Here is a 20357-nt window from a genome sequence, read left to right as displayed (position 1 = left end):
TCAGTTGGTGGGCATATCCAGCACTTAAGCCCCTGACTTGGGGCTAGAAAGACCCAGAACATAGTCTATTCTCAGATGAGTCCTGTGCTCAAAAGTGGAATCCCTCCTGTGAAGGACGAATAATGGCTCTGTGTAAGTCAACGTCTTAGTTAGACTAAGGGAATGCAGCCCATTTGAGAGCAGTCAGGGAAAATCTTAATAACTGGAATCTATATAGGCTTACTAAAGCTAAACTCAGGACTCCGTTCTCTCCTTCTGTAAAAAGGGAAAACAAACAAACAGACACAAAAACAACAATGGGGAAATCTTAGTCAGGAGATTTCCAAGTTTGAAGCCACATCGATGGAAGCTTACCACGTTTCAGCATATGGCTTAATGGAGATAAATGCATTCTCAGGCAAACGGCATCGAGAATATTTTCATTTTGCAAAACTGAAATGTCTACCCATTCCTTGCCCCAACTGCACCTTGGCAATCACCTTCCTACTTTTAATCACCTTCCTACTTTCTATTTTGACAAATTTGGCCATTTTCCATTCTCACATAGATGGGACCACACAGCATTTCGTGGCTGTCTTTGAATAATGTCCTCAGAGTTTATCATGTTGTACCGTTTGGTAGAATTACCTTCTTTTTAAAACTGAACAATATTCTATGGCGTGCATGTACCATGTTCCCTTAGTCTGTCTTGGGGTTTCAATTGCTGAGATAAAACAGTAGGGCCACAAGCAACTTGAGGAGGAAAGGGCTCATTTCACCTTACAGCCTGTAGATCCTCAATCCAGGGAAGCCAGGCAGGAGCTGATGCAGAGTCCATGGGAGAATACGGCTTACCTCCTTGCTCATGATTTACTCAGCCTACTTCTTACAGCACCTAGGGCCACTGGCCTATGGACGGCATCACCCACAGTGAGCTGGGCCCTTCCACATCAGTCATCAACTGTCAATCAAGAAAACACACTACAGGGCCAAACTAGCGAAACACTATTCATTCACAAGTATTTGGGCTCCTGTAGTGAACGTGGGTGTTTAAATACGTCTTTGAGATCCTGCCTTCAATTCTTTTGGATAAATACCTAAACATCAGACTGGTGGGTTATGTGAATACTGGCTGTACTTTGCAGAGAGACCTCTGTATCTTTTCTACACAGCAGCTGTTCAGTTTTGCATTTCTGCCAGGACTGCCCAGCAATTCTATTTTCCCCATTTTTCCCTCTCACACTTGTTACTGATTGTGGGTGGCGGGGTGATAAATAGTGACCATCTTAATAGGCACAAAGTTGTGACTCAATGACATTTCTATTTGTATTCGCTAATGAGAAGGGGCACTGAACACCTTGTCATATTTTTGTTAGCCATTTGTGGATCTTTGGAGAAAGGTATGTTTGAGTCCTTTGCTCACTGTCTTCCTGGGCTTTGAGTAGAAACATTGACTGGACTTTTAAAAGTTAAATCTTCTTCACTTTTGATAGACCTATTAGAGAGTAATAAATCTAGTCCATTCAAAGTCTGGCAACATATTTTACCAAAAATGGTTGATGCTAGCCATCCTTACAGGTGATAAGGAGGGGAGGGTGGTAGCAGCCCTGGGTGGATTTGTAATTTGCCGTATGCTTTTACCTAATACTGTTAAACAGCAAATTAAGATGAAGTTATAGAGGGCTACACTTTAGAGGAACTGCCTGTTTGCTTTATCAGTGACGATTTCCGATCCCTCTTGAAACGTGCTGAGCCTAGGGACTAAAGCCATCCACTCAAATCATCAGTTGAAATTTATAGATAAATACTAGAATTTGCATTTTGGCTGAAGAAAGGCCTTGCTCATAGAATTTATGACTTACGAACTGCAAACAGTGATATAACTCATTCCCTTCCCCTTAAGGAATGTTAATACATTCCGTTGGCAAGTTCACGGTTCAGGTGGAGCATGCACAACATGATGAAATTGCCCTTAGAACATCATATACAGCCTTCCAGCCAGCCCCATTGCAGCTTCCACTGTCAACACTCAGATAGAACTAAGCACATCACGGACCGCTCTTGCTCACCATGGTTACAAAACACTACATGATGGCTTCTACTCTAAAGACGTGCCTCCTATTTTGAGAGACGGAGAGACATGCAGAGGCGGAAGATGGGTAAGGGAAAGGACGAGCTATGTGTCTTTAAGACAGAAGAGAAAGCCAGGTTAGAATGAGACATTTCAATCTGTAGTGCCAAGGTGGGGCCAGGGACTGTGCATGTCTGGCGAGCACTCCAACCCTACCCAGCACCCTCAGCTTGCCAGCTTGGTTTCTGTGCTACAGAAGTAGACCTGGGAGTGCTAGGATCCACCCCATTTCAGAGTAGAACAAGTGCTCCGTCACTGGAGTTACCTGGCAGTGTTTACACAGAGGCCGGTGGGTCTCATGGTCCTCCCAAGGTTCTCTGATTTTATAAACTTGAGTCAACAGATCTTATCCAGGGCCCTACAAAACTCCTAACTCCAACAAATCAATGCCAAGTCAACGAATCCCGAGTCTCCCTGACACCACCAGATCCACTTTTAGTCTTTTTCTGTTCAGCCCTGCAGAAGATGACGTCTGTGAGCACTATCAACGGGCATCCCTGATCTCTGGCTTCCACAGCTAGTTGGAGAGAATGGCAGCGGATGGATGCAGGGAAAACACCCAGGAGACATGTTTCTTTTTCCCCTGGCTCCATGTTCCTGATAATTGTTTAAGCAATTAGCCAAACTCCACTTGTCCATCTGTGCTATTTGTTTCCTGTCAAAAGCATGAGTAATAGCTACCATCTCAATAGCAAGCATCACTGTGGAGGGAGTATCAAGATTCTGTATCAAAAAGACTCAAGAAGAGGCTCAGGGTTTAGGAACATGGGCTGCTCTTCTAGAAGACTTGGGTTCAATTCCCAGCACCTACTGCCTGAAACTCCAATTCCAGGGAACCTGACACTCTCACACAGACATAAATGCAGGCAAAACTCCAATGCACAAAATAAAATAAAATAAAATAAAATACAGAGGCAATGAGTATTTCATATTGGCAAAGGTCCAAAGAGTTATGTTTTCCAAAGTTTATTTCAAGATCAGCTATACAATAGGTCAACAAGTGAGCACAGCATAGGCAGAGTTAAAAATCAACAGGGCCTGGAGAGTGGTTAAAAACGTGGAGTAGTGCAAAGGAGCTCAGTTTAGTCCCCAGCCCTGGTGTGGGTTGGCTCACAACCATTTGTAACTCTGCCCTCGGGGAATCTGATTCCTTCTCCTAGACTCCACGGGCACATGAACTCACACACTACATATGCAGATACACAGGTTTACCCATAATTAAAAAAAATAAAGCTAGCATTTATTTTTACAGTGCATATAATAAAACTGGAACAATGCAGAAAAGAATAGCGTGACCTCTGTGCAAGGATGCCATGCAAATTTGTGAAGCATTAAATATTCAAAACCAACACCAACACCTAACAACAACAACAACCTGGCCTTAAACTAAGCCACCATCGTCACTAGCAACACCAAAGCCCACATTATTTTGTGGCTGAAAATATAACATAGGTGAGCAGTTTGTTTGGGGTCACTAATATTTATTTCTTTGTTAAAAATACATAGGGACTAGGAACTAAAGTACATTTTAGAAATCTACAGCACTAAAATAGCTCTTCTAGAAAGCCACAGACTACAAAAGATTTGTCTCCATTCCTCGCCACCATCCAGCGCACTGTAATGTTCAATTTTGGTTTAAAGAAATGGTCGAATGACAAATTGCCTCGCAACAGGTCTTCTATGAAATACAGGAGAAGGCTGCTGACAGAGTGAGTTAAAAACTGCAGTGTTCGCAATCTGGAAAACATCTGCCCTGCCTAGAGTGGTAAACTACCCCACTGTCAGAAACAGCCTGTGACAAAGCAGAACCCAAGGGGGGAGTTTGTGAGGTTGATGGGACAAGTCAAGGCTACTCAAGTACAGAACCCAACATCTTGCCCTTTGGCAAACTGTTGCAAGCCAAGGGGCTAAAAGGAAAGGCGAAGGCAATGGGCCAGGTACAACCACTTCAAATGCAGCCCCTTGGCTTACTGCTTTTCTCACAGTGGGCGCTGACGAAAGCTGGACTGCTGCTTAGGATCCCAGCTTGGTAGGAGCAAGACCTTTACATAAGGAGAAACAGATAACACCTGGCAGGTTTGATGCAGTCAAAGAGAGGGTAGGGGTTTGAACATGTAAACACCAACACAGGCAGAGTTCTGCCTCCCCATACATGGTTCCCCCAAACGGCAAGCTTCTACCCACCTCAGCCATTAGAGGGCAGAACCAGTGGAGAATGGAGAAAGGGAGCAAACAGCTACAGGGAAAAGTTAGAGCTTTCTGAAGGGCTCTCCAAGAGTAGCCCGGACTAATCTACTCCAGAGTTGAGCAGAAACGCTGCAAACTGACTCAGTGAAGCTATGCCCAGGTGCGGGTTGGAAAGAACATTGACACAATGTTTCCTTTTCAGTTTTGTTTCTCATTAGTTTCTGCATCACCAGGGGCTCATGGCCTGGAAGGTGGCCAGGGAATAGAGGTGAGACACAAGCAGTGAAGCTCTGTAGGCAGGATCTGTAGCGTAAGACCAGCTCTGAAAGCTGGACGTATCAGGAGACTAGAAATGGGATACAGTAGGGAAAGGGAAAATGTCAATGTCATTACACATTACAACTATAGGTTCATTCTCACATCCTTGGAGTTGTGAATAAAGAAACGAATGGATGGTATCCCAAAGGCACAGGGATCAGGATGGTGAAAGAGCAAAGGAAATGGTAAGGGAATGGCCACCCCTCCAAAGGAAGCCTGAGTTTGCTCTTGAAACAGGTTTGGCATGGCAGACAGAGGGCAGGAGCTGTCCAGTGACCTGTTTTACCTTAGGAAAACAAATATCTCCTTAGTCTCTTCATCATTAAAATGAAGATAATCTCTTATCTTGTAGTTACTAAGAGAATGAAATTAACCAATACAACATAATTTCTTCAGTACCAATTGAGTCTGAAGCCAGACACTGGTGTATGAATTTAACGAGGCATTCACATGTAGCAGTCATCGTGATGATACCAAGCACAAACCATTAGTTTGCAAATTGTAAAGACGGCAGACATGGTGACGGGGCCTAGCTAACAGGGGTCAATGCGATTCTACCCTTCTAATTTGATTCTCTTACTAGATTATACTGTTTCCTTAGGGCCTGGTCAATCTAACCCATTCACAGTTGGAATCACAGAAGCTCAACGCAGACTGGTGTCAGTGAGGGACTGGCTTTCTAATGTCTGGGACATGAATGACAGACAGGGAGCATGAGAGGTTAGGTCTTATCATTCATCCTTGAAAGAGAAAAAGCCTCCTGTAGAAATTCTCCATGTATTCTAATGCTGAGAAAATGCTCCTAATCCCGCCAAGGCAAATCTCTGAATTCTAAATAGCTGTATCAGGCTGAACTTGATTTTATATTCTATTCTATTATTTTATATTCTATTCTGTGAAAATGCACAGGTGAATCTACCCTTAACAAACTGCGAGTGTTGGTATTTTAGAAAGTTGCAACAAACGCCCACATTTTCTGCTTAAACTTACGCTATTTCTTTTAGACTTAGTTGAAACTGAAACAAAAATGTTCAGTTGGAAAACGAGAAATCCCATGATGATTTTGAAATTTCCTTAATGTTGACCAAACTAGAGAATGCAAGAACATTCCCTTGAAATTCTATCCTATTTGAGACATGGAAGGAAAATGACTCATTTCCAATCTGCCCCACACCATAGAGCTCATTGAAAGATAAAGAATCATTATAAATTTCTTACACTTATATGTGTGTGCACACGTGTGTGCACATGTGTATGCATATGCACATACCATGGCATGTATGTGGAGGTCAGAGCACAACTTGCAGAAGTCTTTCCACCATGTGGGTCCCAGGAATGGAACCTGGTTGCAAGATCTTGTCAGTCCAAGAGTTCTTGAGCTGTCTGTCTGTCTGTCTATCAACCATCATCTCTCTCTACATATGCTCACATACGTGAGTATAATCATACATATAGTCACAGAACTTAGAAGACTGACTGTAGGTAAGACATGGTTTTACTTTTTAGCTATGTGACCTTGAACGAAGTATTTAACATCTTGGAATCTCAATGTGTGTGTGTGTGTGTGTGTGTGTGTGTGTGTGTGTGTGTGTGTGTGTGTGTATTTTTAATGTCCTTACTCAGAGAATATAGAATTACTTGTTCTGAGGTGATGGATATAAACTCCCAGTTTTTGGCTAATTCTAAGGACAATAAATGGCTAGTATATTACTACTGCATATTGTCATTCTGTAGTCTATAATTATATAGTATAGAAAAAAGGTTCTTTACTCTGCCACTGGCATTATTAGCATCATTCTTTATGTGGCTATTCTGGATATCTTAGTGTACCTCATATATGTCAGTACCCCATCTTCTACTCCCACGATCACAGTGATAACCAAAATGTCTGCAGTCATTGCCAAGTGTTCTCTGGGTGGCAAATTTGCCCCTGGTTGAGAAACACTGGTGTAGAACAAAGAACAATGGTCCCAGAGGAGGGAGACTGGGCTTCTGTTAATTGGTGAACTTGGGTGGGTCCTATCCCTGCTCTGAGCTTTGGTTTCTCAAACAGTAAATTAGGACTGGAGTGTCGTGGGTAGCCCAGCCCATCAGCAGTGCCTGACTAACATGCCTGAGGCTTTAGGTTGAGTGCTGAGCACCAAGAGAGGAAAGGAGACAGAGTGGGAGGAAATAGTGTTGGAGAATTCTCATTTATCTTTTATGGTTTTTACAAGGATGTAAGAAAAACATTTGGGGTTCTCCCTAGCTGTTACAAAAGTAGGGTTCCCTTGTAATCACTCTGTTAGGGTGGACCTGCTCAAGGGCTTATGAGAAGCCTTGATGTTTGCTGGCTTTCTTCTGACTTCCAGGCTAGGGAGCCACTGCACCTTAGCCGCTCTCCAGTCACGTGACAAAGATTCTCTGTTCCTTTAATGGGTGCATATGAGGCTGAGATTGAGATGTTCTTTCAAAATAGACAAAAGAACTTTAAAAAATCCTAGGTGGCAGAAACTATCTCACCTCTATATATTTAACGTTCACCTAAATTTTCAGCTCTTGGGCATGAACTAACTAGTCTCAGGAATTGTGACTAGGCTGTCTGCAAACTGACATCAAGAAAGAAATACACTATGTCCTTCCAGCCTCACTGACTGATATCACGAAATGGTGAGTTATCACGACAGTGCTCTTCCTTAGCAAAGTCTAGAACCTGCACAATAGAGTCCAGAGACTGAGCCTACTGTGGTTCTCGCATATTTGTAAAATTGTACTTGGTATAAGACTTCTAGATAAGGGCCAGAGGAGTGTCTGTCAGAAGAACACAACCTTGAGTTTGGTCAGAGCTGCAAGCCAGAGATGAGGGCTTCAGGTTCACCTCTGTTAGTGTCTGGCTGTTAAGTTCTAGACAAGTCCTTTGACCTTTCTGAACCTTAGCAACATGTACCAAAACCATTTTCTCCATATCATGACTATGGACTTTAAATGGAGATGAAGTCCTACTATGTGCATCCTGAAGGCACATAGTAGGTGCTCTACAGATAAAAGCAACCTGAGATATCCTAACAGCACTTGAGTCCTTAGATAATATTATAAATGAATCTTCCAGTTTGGGGGCCAGTGACTTTCTGAACAGCCTCAGCCACGGCTGATTGTGCATGCTTGGAAACTCCCAACGCTCAGAAGATGAGGCAGGGAAGTTTTTGAGTTCAAAGGCAACCTGAACTACATAACAAGACCATGTCTCGAAAACAGAAAGTAGGGCTGGAGAGATGGCTCAGCGGTTAAGAGCACTAACTGTTCTCCCAGAGGTCCTGAGTTCAATTCCCAGCAACCACATGGTGGCTCACAACCATCTGTAATGGGATATGATCCCCTCTTCTGGTGTGTCTGAGGACAGGTACAGTGTACTCATATAAATAAAATAAAATAAATAAACCTTTAAAAAAACAGAAACTAATTTATCTAAAGGGTAAGGCATTAATTATTCAGATAGAACGAATAATGTCTTTCCTATTAGTATTTGGTTCAGGTCCCACCAAAGTTCTTTTTCTGTGATTTTCATCCTCTATGGAAAAAGCTGACTAAGCTCTGGAGTCACCCTTGAGTTTTCTCTTGTCCTCCACATCTGACCAACCAGTGACCCTGATATTACCAGTTTCTAGACACACTTTCAACCTACCCACATGTCACTGCCTCCTCCACCTCCCTTCCTCCGAAAGTTGTCTGTTTCAGCACATTGAGCTGTCAGCCTTCTGCTCAGAAGAACTCATTGCTTGCCCATGAGCCCAGCATCAGGCTACCATCCCACAATGCCTCTATTTCACTAGCTCTCAAGACTATTACCTTTGGGACCTCATCTATTCCTCTTTGCTCTGGGTCCCACTCCTCTTCCTTTCCAGATGTGCTAGGCATCTCTCAGGGCCCTGCCCATCCTCACTCCCTGATAAGCATGTAGTAAGTTTACGGCTAACGCCTCTGAGGAATGGCTTGCAGTATCATCCGTTCAGACACCCAGCTCCTTGGGACTATGTTCTCTGTTTTCTGTTTTCTGTGACTGCCTGTTTTGTTCAGTCCCACTCTAGCTGTGGCTCTGGCTTTCTCAGCAGTGGCATCCCAGCTCCCTAACTGTGCTGGAAGCCCAATCTATCAGTGCATGGAGCACAAAGTTGAATCAGTTCCAAAGTAGCTCCAAGCTCTAAGGTTTTCTCATCAGCATTTCCACCCTCTCTTATACTTTATAATCATCCAGTAGATGTGGACAAAGTGACAGCAACTCCATTTTCCTTCCGGACATCCATGCTCTTCTGCACTGTTAGTGGCCAAAACAAAGATCACAATTTAGTAGAGTGCCCTGGGTCACTGAGCAATGACTACAGATTCATCCTGCTTCCTGGGTGATTTCAGTGAGACAGACCGTTTCCTCACTGCTTCCAACAGACCCGCGTGCCAAGGCAGTCGCTGTGTCTATGGACTTCCTGGGGAAAAGGCTCTTTTCTCCAGGAATGACTGTGATTGGCTCTCTGACCCGTGCCTCTGGGGAGCTGGCACTACACACCACAGAGCACTGCTGTGCAATGACTTCAGGGGTTCCTTGAGAGTGGCACTGGTGCCTGTGAGGACCTGTATGTACAGACAGCTAGGCTTATGTACGATGGAGACAGTTTCTGCTCGAGAGACCATGATCGATAGAATTCATCCTCCTAGGCCTTCTACATGGGGACCTGGATATTTGAAAGGTGACTGAATACATTAGAGCCAATAACTTTTATTTACCACATGCCGGGATGTCGCACAGGTCAGACTTAAAGTTTTCATCCAAGGTAAAGCACCAGGGAGCTTCCTTCTGGTTGCCAGGGTTGCGGCAGTAGGAGTGGCCTCCGTTGAGCTCCGGAAAGCGCAGGGCAGTGAAGCTGTGTGTGTGTGGGTACTGAGAATTCCAAGGTTGGCACTGGCGTCCTGACTTGGTCACACTGACAGTTCCCCGGTAGTCTACACCTGTGCTGTTGTAGCATTTGTGATCTGAAAAACACGAAAGAAAAGCCCAGACTGCTAGTAAGAAACAGAAGGGGAATTGTCCTCCATAGCAAGTTTGGCTGTGGGGAGGGGCGGGCTAAAGACCTTGGTCTTCCTGATTGTAGGTCAGTGGGGGGAGTGTACTGGGCTTGGACTCAGGGTCTGTCTAACGCTCACATTCCTGAGAGGATTTAAAGCTTATGCTTCAGGAATGAAATGACCCTCTGCAGTGTTATTAACTTGGAAATACAGGAAGAAACGGGATTGGGGAGGCAGCTGGGGCACAGGAGTGATTTCTCATGGTTCAGGAGTTAGTGCTTCAAGGAAGATTCAAGGCAAACTTTTTCTTCCATTCAGACTGGGGGTGGGTGATCTTAGAAAGTCAAGAGATACTTATGGGAAGTCTACCTGGGGCAGTCTGTGTTTTAAGTAGGAGTAGGGCTGTTTGTACTGATGGCCTGGGCTGCCAGTGAGGAAGCAGGCTCTCTTCTATGGCCCTTCAGCTGGTCACAGGGTAAGAAATAAACGCTATACAGTAACTACAAAGTGGCATTAACTACCAAAGAAAATTAATTCTAGATGTAAGACAAACAGGCAGAGGGACAGCCTACTGTCTGAAGTGGGGACAGGACAGGAGATGGGGACTCATGTGCATGTGTATTTTTCAAGTGTGGTCCAGCATATATAACATAAAAATGAGCACACCTCATACCTCCACAGGGTTGTACAGACTCACGCTTTCTACAACTGTTATCTCCAAGTGAGCTCCACAACCCTCAGGCTGTCTCTCCCACCACTGCAGCCTCAGAACCTCATTTGCTCCATGTCTCAGTGAATCTGTCTTCTAGACACTTCATATAGCTGGGATCACGTAGTGGTCCCTTGTGTTAGCATTACATTTTCAAGTTTCACACAGGTGTGGCATGTGTCTGCATTTCCTCCCTCTCGCAGATGGTATTTCAATACATGGACATACCGTCGTTTATTTTATAAAAAAGACAGTTATTTTGGGACAAGGTCTCTACTCTCTCAGACTGGTCCTGAGGGAAGGATGGCTTTGAACTGATGATCGTCATGGCGCCATCTTGAGTGCTAGGACTACAGACATACATCACTCAGTTTATGTAATTCTGGAAATGAACCCAGGGCTCTGGGCTCCTTTTGTAGATATTTCTATCACAAACATTGATAAAAACAAATTTATTTTGATTTTTATGCATTTGTGGGTTTTGCCTGTCTGTATATGTGTGCGTTGCATTCATGCTGGTGCCTATGGATCCAGAAGAGGTCATTGGATCTCCCAGAATTGGACTTAAGGACAGTTGTGAGCTGCGGGGTGGGTGCTGGGAGCTAACCCTGGGTCCTCTGCAGAGCACCAAGTGCTGCTCCCTGCTGATAATCTCTCTCCAGCCTGCACTGTGAACATTTTTTACATGAATTTCCATTTGAAGCTCTGTTTCTAATTCTTCCAATTATGCGTTCAGGAGTGGAATTGCTGGGCCATTTAGTAATTCTGTGTTTAAGTTATTAAAAAACCAGATCCTGTCTTTACTTTATTTTATTTATCTATTTATTTTTGTCTTCATGAAGCTTCTTTGAGGCGGTTCTCTCTAATCTACTGCAGACCGCTCAGACATGGTATTCGGCTCACCGGAAGGTCAGTGGTCAGCAGCTGCCGTTGCTGCCCCAGTATGAACTGTTACCGTGTGTCAGCGCCAGACCCACCACTTACTTTTGTTTATAGGATCCGCCATGGGGATGCCAATCCGAATGCAGTTTGCAGCTTCTGGGCTCTCCGGCTGAGGGAGATCCTCACAGTTTGGCAACTTCAGCCTCATCAGAATCATGGGATTCGATCTGGCAAAAATGTACTCTGTGTGACACAGGACATTTTCTAGCACTTCACATTCATCCCGACACAGGTCTCGGGGCTTTGGGACAGATGAGGTTTCGTCACAGTATGGGAAGGCGTAGTGGCACAGGGAAGGGATGGCGAACTGAGAGCACTTATCAGATAAATGGCTGGAGGTGCCAATCATGGTGAAGGCAGCTGAAAAACAAACAGAGCGATTAACTCCCAGGGGCCAGGGTTTATCTCTGCCGTGATCCAGTCAACAGACACCAGGGAGAAACCCACTGCGGGGAATCTGCTGCGCTGAAGCCCACGAGGCCAAGGGAGGGAGATTCATTTCAGATGTCTAAGCAGCTCACTTTCACTGGCTTGAGAAAATCATTTTGACTACAAAGTTAGAAAAACAGGATTGAATTACATATGTACCATTTCCTAATAAAAAGAATTAATTGGGTTAAAGTACAATATATTTTTCTTTGTTCCACTCTCTCTACAGAGAGAGTGTTTCACCCTGTACTTTTTTTTTTAAATTAATTTTCTGAGGCCCTATGACATCTGACAGTCCAAGGTCAAGCTTGTTTCAGGCAGGGGTGAGGGGGAACACTACGCTGTCAGACGGCAAGAGTTGCCTGGTGGCTTTGGACTATTTGCTTCAGTTCATCGTGGCTTGAATACTTTCTAGTCCATCTTTGGAAAATGAGGCAATGCACCAGAAGGCCACAATTCAATTGTCCCAGTGTGCATCCCGAGATCTTGGGGTGTGTTAGCCTAACCTCACACTGTACAGGGCATTGTCCCCGTATGCACTGCAGGATCACGGGGTCTGTTAGCCTAACCTCACACCGCAGGGCACCTATACCAAAAAGCACCAGCCCTCTGGGCCCCCGGAGGCTGGTTACGCTGTTTCACAAAGTGCATTCCTTGGAACATTAAGCCGACAGCATATTAAGGGCTTCTGAGAAGGGCCACAGAGGCTAACAAGTCTGGGAAACATTGGATCAACAAAACGAAATGAGTTATTTTTCAAAAACAAAAGGGAACTATAACACTTTCCAGCAAGCTGATACCCACTGAACATGTCCAAGAGAGGGCTATTATACATTGTTTACCAAATATTTATATCAGAACGCCATTTATTCCATGTGTATCCTTATTTTAAAGTGTGTCCAAATGCTCTTGTACTGGGTGGAAACCTTGGGCCCAGTGTCTCCTCTTTATCCAGCCGGTGTCTACTCTTGTTCTCAAAATCCCTGAGGGCTTCAGCAAAAGCAACTCCACTTCCTGTCCTTGTTTTTGGTTCAACAGTTCCCCTCAGCTGCTTCTCAGTTCTGTCAAGTTACTCCGAGAACAGAGTTTCTGGCCCTTTCTCTCTCCCGTGTTTCTGTCATGGATTTGTCCTTATCTCTCTTAAAACCCTCAAGTAAAAAATTTGTGAAATGGTGCATGGTGGCCCGAAACGTCCCTCCCTCTTTATTAGGTGTTTCTCGGTAGTGCTCATGGAGAACAGGAGCTTCCTGATGTCTCTGGAACAACAGCTCTTGGATGAATATTCTAGTCTGAGTATGTTGCTCCCTAGTTTATACCATACTGCTTCCAAATGCAAGCTCTACGAGGGTAGGTACACACCTGGCTCCTTTACACTCTCATATCCCCAAGTGTCCAGTCTGGTCCCAGCAAACTGAAAGCACTCAGTAATATTTATTGAGTGTTTGCACGAATGTGAGACTTCTCGAAGCTTCCTTTTCCTCCAAGACTAACCTCTAATAAATTATTTTAATGTAAATTCCAGAACACAGAGATCACATCTTATGCCTCTTTATGGTCCCACTCCCAACCCTAAGCTTAGCCTAATTCTCTGTCAGGAAAGAAGCCCAGAAAAAACTTCTGGCAAGAAAAAATAGTTAAGGAAGGCTAAGTATCATTTCTTTGATGTTACCTACCTGTGATCTGATTTTCTATTTCCCCCTGCATATGCAAAGACTCCATATACACAGTGCGGTTGCCAATAAATCGTGCACATGCAATGCCTCGGTATGGCTGACAGAATCCATCTTCTTCATACTCGTCTCTAAAAACAAAGCACACGGATTCTTAGCACAGAACTACCCCCACAACACACTATCCACTCTGGCTGCCCAATGCTTGAACTGGTCACAAGGGGGCGCAGTTGGGCGCCGTAAAATGAGGACTACATTTACAGAATCTTTTTTTTTTTTTTTTTTTTTTTTTTTTAAATTCAGTTCTCAAACATCCCTTAAAACATCTGTTGGTCACGTTGGTCAAATTTCCTACACCCCCAGAAAATCATCCTGATGCGCAAAATCATCCTTAAATATGGGAAAGAACTTTTATTTTTGCAGCTGGTAGTGGGCTGGAAGATGATGTAGCCCTGAGAGGGAAGAGGAAGCAAGCTGGAAATCTGGGCACATGCTCTGCAGTTTTTTGTTTTTGTTTTTTTCTAAGTGTGGATTATTTCTGCTCCATTTGCTACAAAGGCGTGCACACATTAGCCACAAGATCCACACCAACTGACATGTCAATTAGGAGATCCACAGGGTAGGAAACTGGTAGAGCTGGGAGGAAGGGAGGACAGTTGAGTCTCATGGCTCCTCACCGGGTAAGACTTGTTCTGCCTATCTACAAGAGGCCAGAGCAAGCCACAGAACAAAAGATTTGAGATCAGCCATTAAACCCAAGGAACTCCAGAGCAAACATCAATAAACACTTTATCTCTGTGACCCTTAAAACTTAAAAAAAATGAGAATTTTTCTGCTTTTAAATTATAATAATAAATAGACAATGGAAGTAGATTTTTATCTTGAAGACAGGGGACACCAGGCAATGACAAAAAAGCTGCAGTGACACAAGTCACAGGACAGGAGACCAGGATTCAAGATGGACATTCCACTCCCACCAAAGTCCTCAGTGGGGATGCACAAGACACAGAGGGTAGGGCCAGAGAGCGGGATAACAGATGTGAACTGCCCTGAAGACTGCCTGCTACATTTGTGAGTTCACCTTTACCCCAGTTCTTCTCCTCTGGCCAATGTCAATGCCCATTTCCACGTAAGCCTCTTTTGACTTCTAAGTTAGAAGACAGGGTACCAAAATGCTCTTCCTGCAGGCTGGCCCAGACTTGTGCATCATGGTCCTTGCCTTTAAAACAGAGGTTATAACTGACCTCTTTGCCCTATAGGTATAAGCTATATAACCCCATTAAATAATATAAATGTTTATTATTTGTTTGTATATTAATTTAGCAGGGCTGGAGATGGAAGTTGGGTCTCATACAAGCTAGGTAAGTAATTAGCACTGAGCTATGGCCCCAGACACAATGATTTTGTTTATGAGTAGTCTTAATATGTTGTCCAGCCACACTTTGAAGGTATAATAGTTCTACTGCAGTCTCTCAAGTGACTGGGAGCTACCATGGTGCTATAGAAGTCCCTTGAGACTGCAGAGAAGGTACATTACTGTCACTAACATTTAAGTGAACTTAGAGGACACTCATTCAAAAGGGAGACATTTGCTAAGTGCTTATTTTTCCTTTCTCCTTTATTGTTTTTCTTTTGTTTCTCGTTTCTCTCTTTGTTTCTTCTTTCTTTGTTTCTCCCCTCCCCTTCCCTCCCCTCCCCTCCCCTCCCCTCCCTCCCTCCTTCCTTCCCTCCCTTCCTTCTTTCCTTCTTTCCTTCCTTCCTTCCTTTCAGTATGGCTGTGAGCAGAGTTATGGAGCCTACCTACGGGTTTCCTATTCCTACAAGACTAGCAGGCTCAGGGTAGCTGCCAAATTAGTGAAAAACTATGAAACGGTTTCCTACACAGAGTCTCTAGATGAATCAGTTTGAAGTTGAAGATGAGTTGAACGTCTTAGGTTCGTCCTAAGATATTATGTATGATAAAGCCTTGGAAACTTCAAACACATGACCAATGAGCACACCATTTGCTTGACAAAAAGACCTGCAACTCTAGGGCTGCACAGTCCCTCATGAACCCCGCGTGTTTGCTTTCATAAATCCTACAGTAATGGTGAAGTCCTTTTTGGCTTAAACCTTACCTGGGTTGTAAAATTAACCCAACTTTTATTGGGTAACTAATACCATAAACCTATAGGGACAAAGAAGGCTCTGGATGACCTCGAGTTGCTTTCTGGAAACCCAAGTGTAGAGACCAGGGTCTGCCCGACCCACACCACCCCTGCTACCCCAGGCCTTGCTCTCCTGATCTCCCACATTAGTGGAGCAGGGATGTTTAAAGCATCGGTGTGAGAACAGTTTTCCCTCCCTGTGTTAAACTCTTAAGGCTCTCATTTATATCTCTTGGGAGGACAAAATCTTGGAGCTGCCCCCAGATATAAATCCCTAACCCACTACCCCCAGATATAAATCCCTAACCCACTGGGAGTTCCTATAGTTTATGAGTGAGGCTTATGCTAAACTTCTTACCACTTTTCAAGTTCAAGACTCCTGAAAAGACTGAATATTTCTTCTTTTACAAACTAAAGAGAGAGGCAACTCATTGGCTACCCATTTCCTATCGCCTGTTCACAGTCGCAGGTGTGCTGGATTTCTTTTTAATGCCCAGAACTTCTGCAATTTTGGTCAGTCTCTCTAGGACAGAGATTTTTTTTAAATCTCAAACCAAAAACAAGCAAGTGAGTGTGCAATGCGTCTGATCGACTTTCAGCCTTGACTGCATGCAACGCTTTCTGCAGGAACGCTCAAGATGCCTCAGCTGCTGTAGCTGCTACCTACAAGCTGGCCCATCTGAGCTCTACTGACCCTTGGAAGCCCCCTGTCCCACCATGCAGGAAGAAGAAGGAAGCTGATTTTACAATGTTGTCCTTTAACAACAGGAATATGGCGGTGTGCCTACCCACACACGTAGCACCACCACCCCACCACCACCACCACCACCACCACCACCACCAACAACAACAACAACAACAACAACAACAACAACATCTCGTCTGGAAGCTTTGAAAAGATCAGTGCATAGGGCTGGAGAGATGGCTCAGCAGTTAGTAGCACCGACTGCTCTTCCAGAGGAGCCTGGTTCAGTTCCCAGCATCCACATGGCAGCTCACAACCGTTTGTAAGTCCTTGTTCCAACACCCTCACACAGGTATACATACAGGCAAATCATCAACGCACATAAAATAAAGTTGAGAGAGAGAGAGAGAGAGAGAGAGAGAGAGAGAGAGAGAGAGAGAAGTTCAGTGCTTCCTAGTCTTTGGACCACACCTCCCACCTATGAGGTCAGACTGTCTGGGGCTGAGCCTCTAGGAACTACTTTGCTCCAAGTAACGCCACCCAGCTCCTCTCCTTCTTTATGGGGGGACCATTCCAGCTCAGGGAAGTTAAGTGATTCCCTGGGATATGCAAAGTTGGGAAGTGACAGCCAGGATTGAAACTGCACTTACAAGCCCAGGCCACTTTACTATGTTGTCAGGTATGTAACAGTTCTATGCCCAGGGACTTCGGGGAACTAAATCCATTCACAAGACTTTATAGCAAGTTTTCATTCTGTAGGAGGCCCTGCGTATTTCACACGCTTGTAAAATATATGTCAAGCCATTTAATAGACAGGATTGTGAAGAATGTAGAGGTGTGAGCGCTCCCATTTTGGAGAACTGGGAGAACACGAGGAGGAACAGCTACGTGCAGCAGCTCTGCCTTCCCCTTACAGTGTGAGGAGTTGCCGTGGGGGCGGCTGGTCTCCTAACAATCAAGACCCAGCCACCCTTTCCTTTGCATTTAGCAGTGGGCTACCTTCTAGCATGCACTTCTCGTGATCACATTCCTTGTTCCCCACTTAAAAACAGAATGCACTACGGTAGCACAGTCAGGGCACTGTCATGGGGCCATGCCATGATCCATCAGGAAGCCAAGGGCATCGGAAACACAGTGTGGCCACCTGGATGGTGACTGATGCTGGGCAATGGGTGTCCTGCATCTCTCAAAGGTTTTTCAGAACTGTTGCTGGGGCCTCAGCTTTGACCACCAGCCCAATCCCTGTGTGGGATCCAGCATAGGAAGGGTCTGTCCTTCTCCAGTGTGAAGGACACGGGGCTGCACAAAGGGAGAGGGCAGCGGGTGGACTGTCTCTCCAGGATGCTCCGGGGCGAAGGAAGGCAAGGCTGCTGTGGGAGGTACCACCCAGTGCTGGCCAGTTTGCCTGCTCCTTCCTGCTCTGCCAGCTACTCTTGCAGCACACTTTTCTCCTAAAAATTCCAAGCCATAGTGAGCTGCTGTGTTTGGGGAGTTTAGACTCTCTTTGAACTCTGGGATGCTCTCTATTAATTTTTTTATCTTTCCGATCACTTCCACTCAGACACATCCTTGGAACTCTCCGGGAAAAGTCAGGGATCTCCCATCTTTCTCTAACACCTTGATTACACCATCCCCTAAATCCTCATTTCATATTAGAGCTATCACTCTCATCATTAGAGTACTCACTCTACCATGGCCCATGGGCTGGAGGGGACTGAGCTAGAGTGACCACCCTGGAACTCTTCTTCAGACTCCATCATCATACAGGGGCAAGGACAAAGGCTAGTAGGCAGCCACTGAACGGATTCTGGATGATAAATTTCACCCTAAGAGTTGCTTTGTGGGGGGAGACCAGTTAAAATGTATAGCCTTCCCGAGTGAGAAGAAATGAATACAGAGGTATTTTGCTAACTCTAGAACATAAGCTAAGAGGTTAAGAATGCATAAAGCCTCGTGCACAGCATCCACAGCAGCTCAGGGTGGAAACATCTCAGTGTTAATGAATGAGTGAATGCATCTCTGAGTGAACAGAGAGCATGTGGCCGATAGCTGGAGAGGGACAGTATCTGGCAGGTCCTGAAACTTGCTTTTTGTAGAGACATCTACATTATATGCTTGATGGGAAACACTGGGAATAGGCAATTCTCAGGGACAGAAAATAGATTGCCAGGAGTTGGGAGACTGAGGAATCCCTTAACTAGAGATGATGATGTCATAAAACACTGTATGAAATTGTTCACTTCAAAATGGTTAATTTTATGTTACGAAAAGTTTTCTAAAATTAAAAACAAAAAGCCCTCATGTTTATCTGGGGAACAAGATAGAAGCAGAACCTTGCCTGGGAGAGGGAGGTGCCTTGGCTTTCAAAGGTCAAGTCAGAGGAGACTCAACTATGCACCCTCACAGAGATACTAGCAACTTGCAGAAAATCAACCCAGGCCTTTGCTTTGAGTCTACTCCACACCTCTCGCCTCATGGGACAGACTACAAGAGCCAAACACATAGCACTTCTGCTTCCTCCCCCCTCAGCCCACAACAGGCCACCTCAAATCACTGAGATTAAGATTACGAGGACAATGAAGCCTGTACCCTTGAAAGAAACCATGGTGCTAGTTGGAGTCAGTGTCCTCAGTGGTACTCCAAGCTGTGGCCTCAGCAAGGGGTGTTTCTACTTATGTGAGGAGAGATTCTCCTTTGTCCCATTAAAAGTAACTCAAAAATACTTTCCAGATGACTGTCATAGCCCTGAACAGGTGTAGAGGACCCTCATGACAGTCTCTTAGTCGGGTTCTCTGATAGCCTCATAAACATGGCAGAGACCCAAGATTGGTGTAAGAACCAGGATCTTCCTGGGACATGTAGTGGTCTCTTGAAAGTGACGATTAAGGGCTGGAGAAATGGCTCATGGGTTAAGAACACTGACTACTCTTCCAGAGGTCCTGAGTTCAATTCCCAGAAACCATCAGATGGCAACTATCTGTAATGAGATCTGATGCCCTGTTCTGGTGTCTGAAGACAGGAACAGTGTTCTCGCATATACAAAATAAAATCTTAAAAAAAAAGAAAGTGACAATCAGCTACAAAGTGAAAAAAAGGCCACAGAACTAGGTGGGGCTGAAGTGGGGGCTGGGGCTGGAGTTGGGGAGGGGGGAACTATGTCAAGGATTTATTGACAAAGGAATAGCTGAGCAGCTCCACAGGGAAGAGGGACTGAACAATCTGATTTTAAAATGGTCAAGTGATATTCATAGATGTTTTTACTAATGGCTAACAAGTACACGGGGAAAATAATATCACTATTCATCAGAAAAATGCAAAGCCACTGTGAGATAGTGCCTAACTCCAGTCAGAATGAGCATGATCACTAAACAAAAACTCTGCTGAGGATACAGAGAAAGGAGAACTCCCATACACTATCAATAGACATGTAAATTCATGCACTTTGTACATACTAATAATAGATTACTGAAAACTAAAGAGAGAGAACTACCATAGGGACACAGAGATCCCACAGCCACAGCTGGAGATATATATATGTTAAGAAATATATACACTCCAGATCAACCAAGGTTGACTGATGGGAGGGTACGTCTGTCTGTTTATCTGTCTGTCTGTCTGTCTGTCTATCTATCTATCTATCTATCTATCTATCTATCTATCTATCTATCATCTATCTATCTACCCATCCCTTTATATATCAACCAAGTTTGACTGTTGATGGATGTGTGTGTGTGTGTGTGTGTGTGTGTGTGTGAATAGTATTTGAAGATGAAAAATAATGAAGTCCTGCTGTCATTTGTAGTAACGTGGGTTGCAGTGAAGGACGTAAGAGCACATAAGTTAGGCACACCGCATGCTCCTGCTTTTGCATGGAAGCTAATTCAGTTGAGAATAAAGGGTGGAATTGTGGTCACCATAGATAGGCAGTTGTTTTGGGTGCCATAGAGAAAAGTTGGTGATTGGGTACAGAGCACAGCTAGATGAGAGGAATAAGATCTAGTGTTCTCTTGCAAAATGGTGTGGCTCCAGCTAAGTGATGTATTTTTATAATTCAGTATAGCTAGAAGAAAGGATTTTGAGTGTTCTCAACACAAAACGGAAGGATGATAACTGAGACCCAGGGGTC

At 44.4% G+C, this 20357-nt stretch overlaps 1 protein-coding gene and 1 non-coding gene across 2 annotated transcripts in view; one reads left to right on the top strand and one right to left on the bottom strand.

The window, feature by feature from the left end:
- Ror1 (receptor tyrosine kinase-like orphan receptor 1) overlaps positions 1-20357 on the bottom strand; it is a 343830-nt gene that overhangs the window by 18625 nt on the left and 304848 nt on the right. Inside the window, exons 5-7 of the mRNA NM_001108671.1 lie at positions 13403-13530; positions 11343-11660; positions 9371-9616 (exon numbers count right to left, since the gene is read on the bottom strand). Of these exons, the coding sequence (NP_001102141.1) occupies positions 9371-9616; positions 11343-11660; positions 13403-13530 (692 nt within the window). The remainder of the gene's footprint in view (positions 1-9370; positions 9617-11342; positions 11661-13402; positions 13531-20357) is intronic.
- Rnu6-233 (RNA, U6 small nuclear 233) lies at positions 3347-3453 on the top strand. The gene has a single exon (XR_005505308.1). It is a non-coding gene; the product is annotated as a U6 spliceosomal RNA (small nuclear RNA).

This window comes from Rattus norvegicus, chromosome 5, assembly GCF_036323735.1.
Source record: "Rattus norvegicus strain BN/NHsdMcwi chromosome 5, GRCr8, whole genome shotgun sequence".
NCBI lineage: Eukaryota > Metazoa > Chordata > Mammalia > Rodentia > Muridae > Rattus > Rattus norvegicus.
This window is presented reverse-complemented; position numbering and strand designations above follow the sequence as displayed.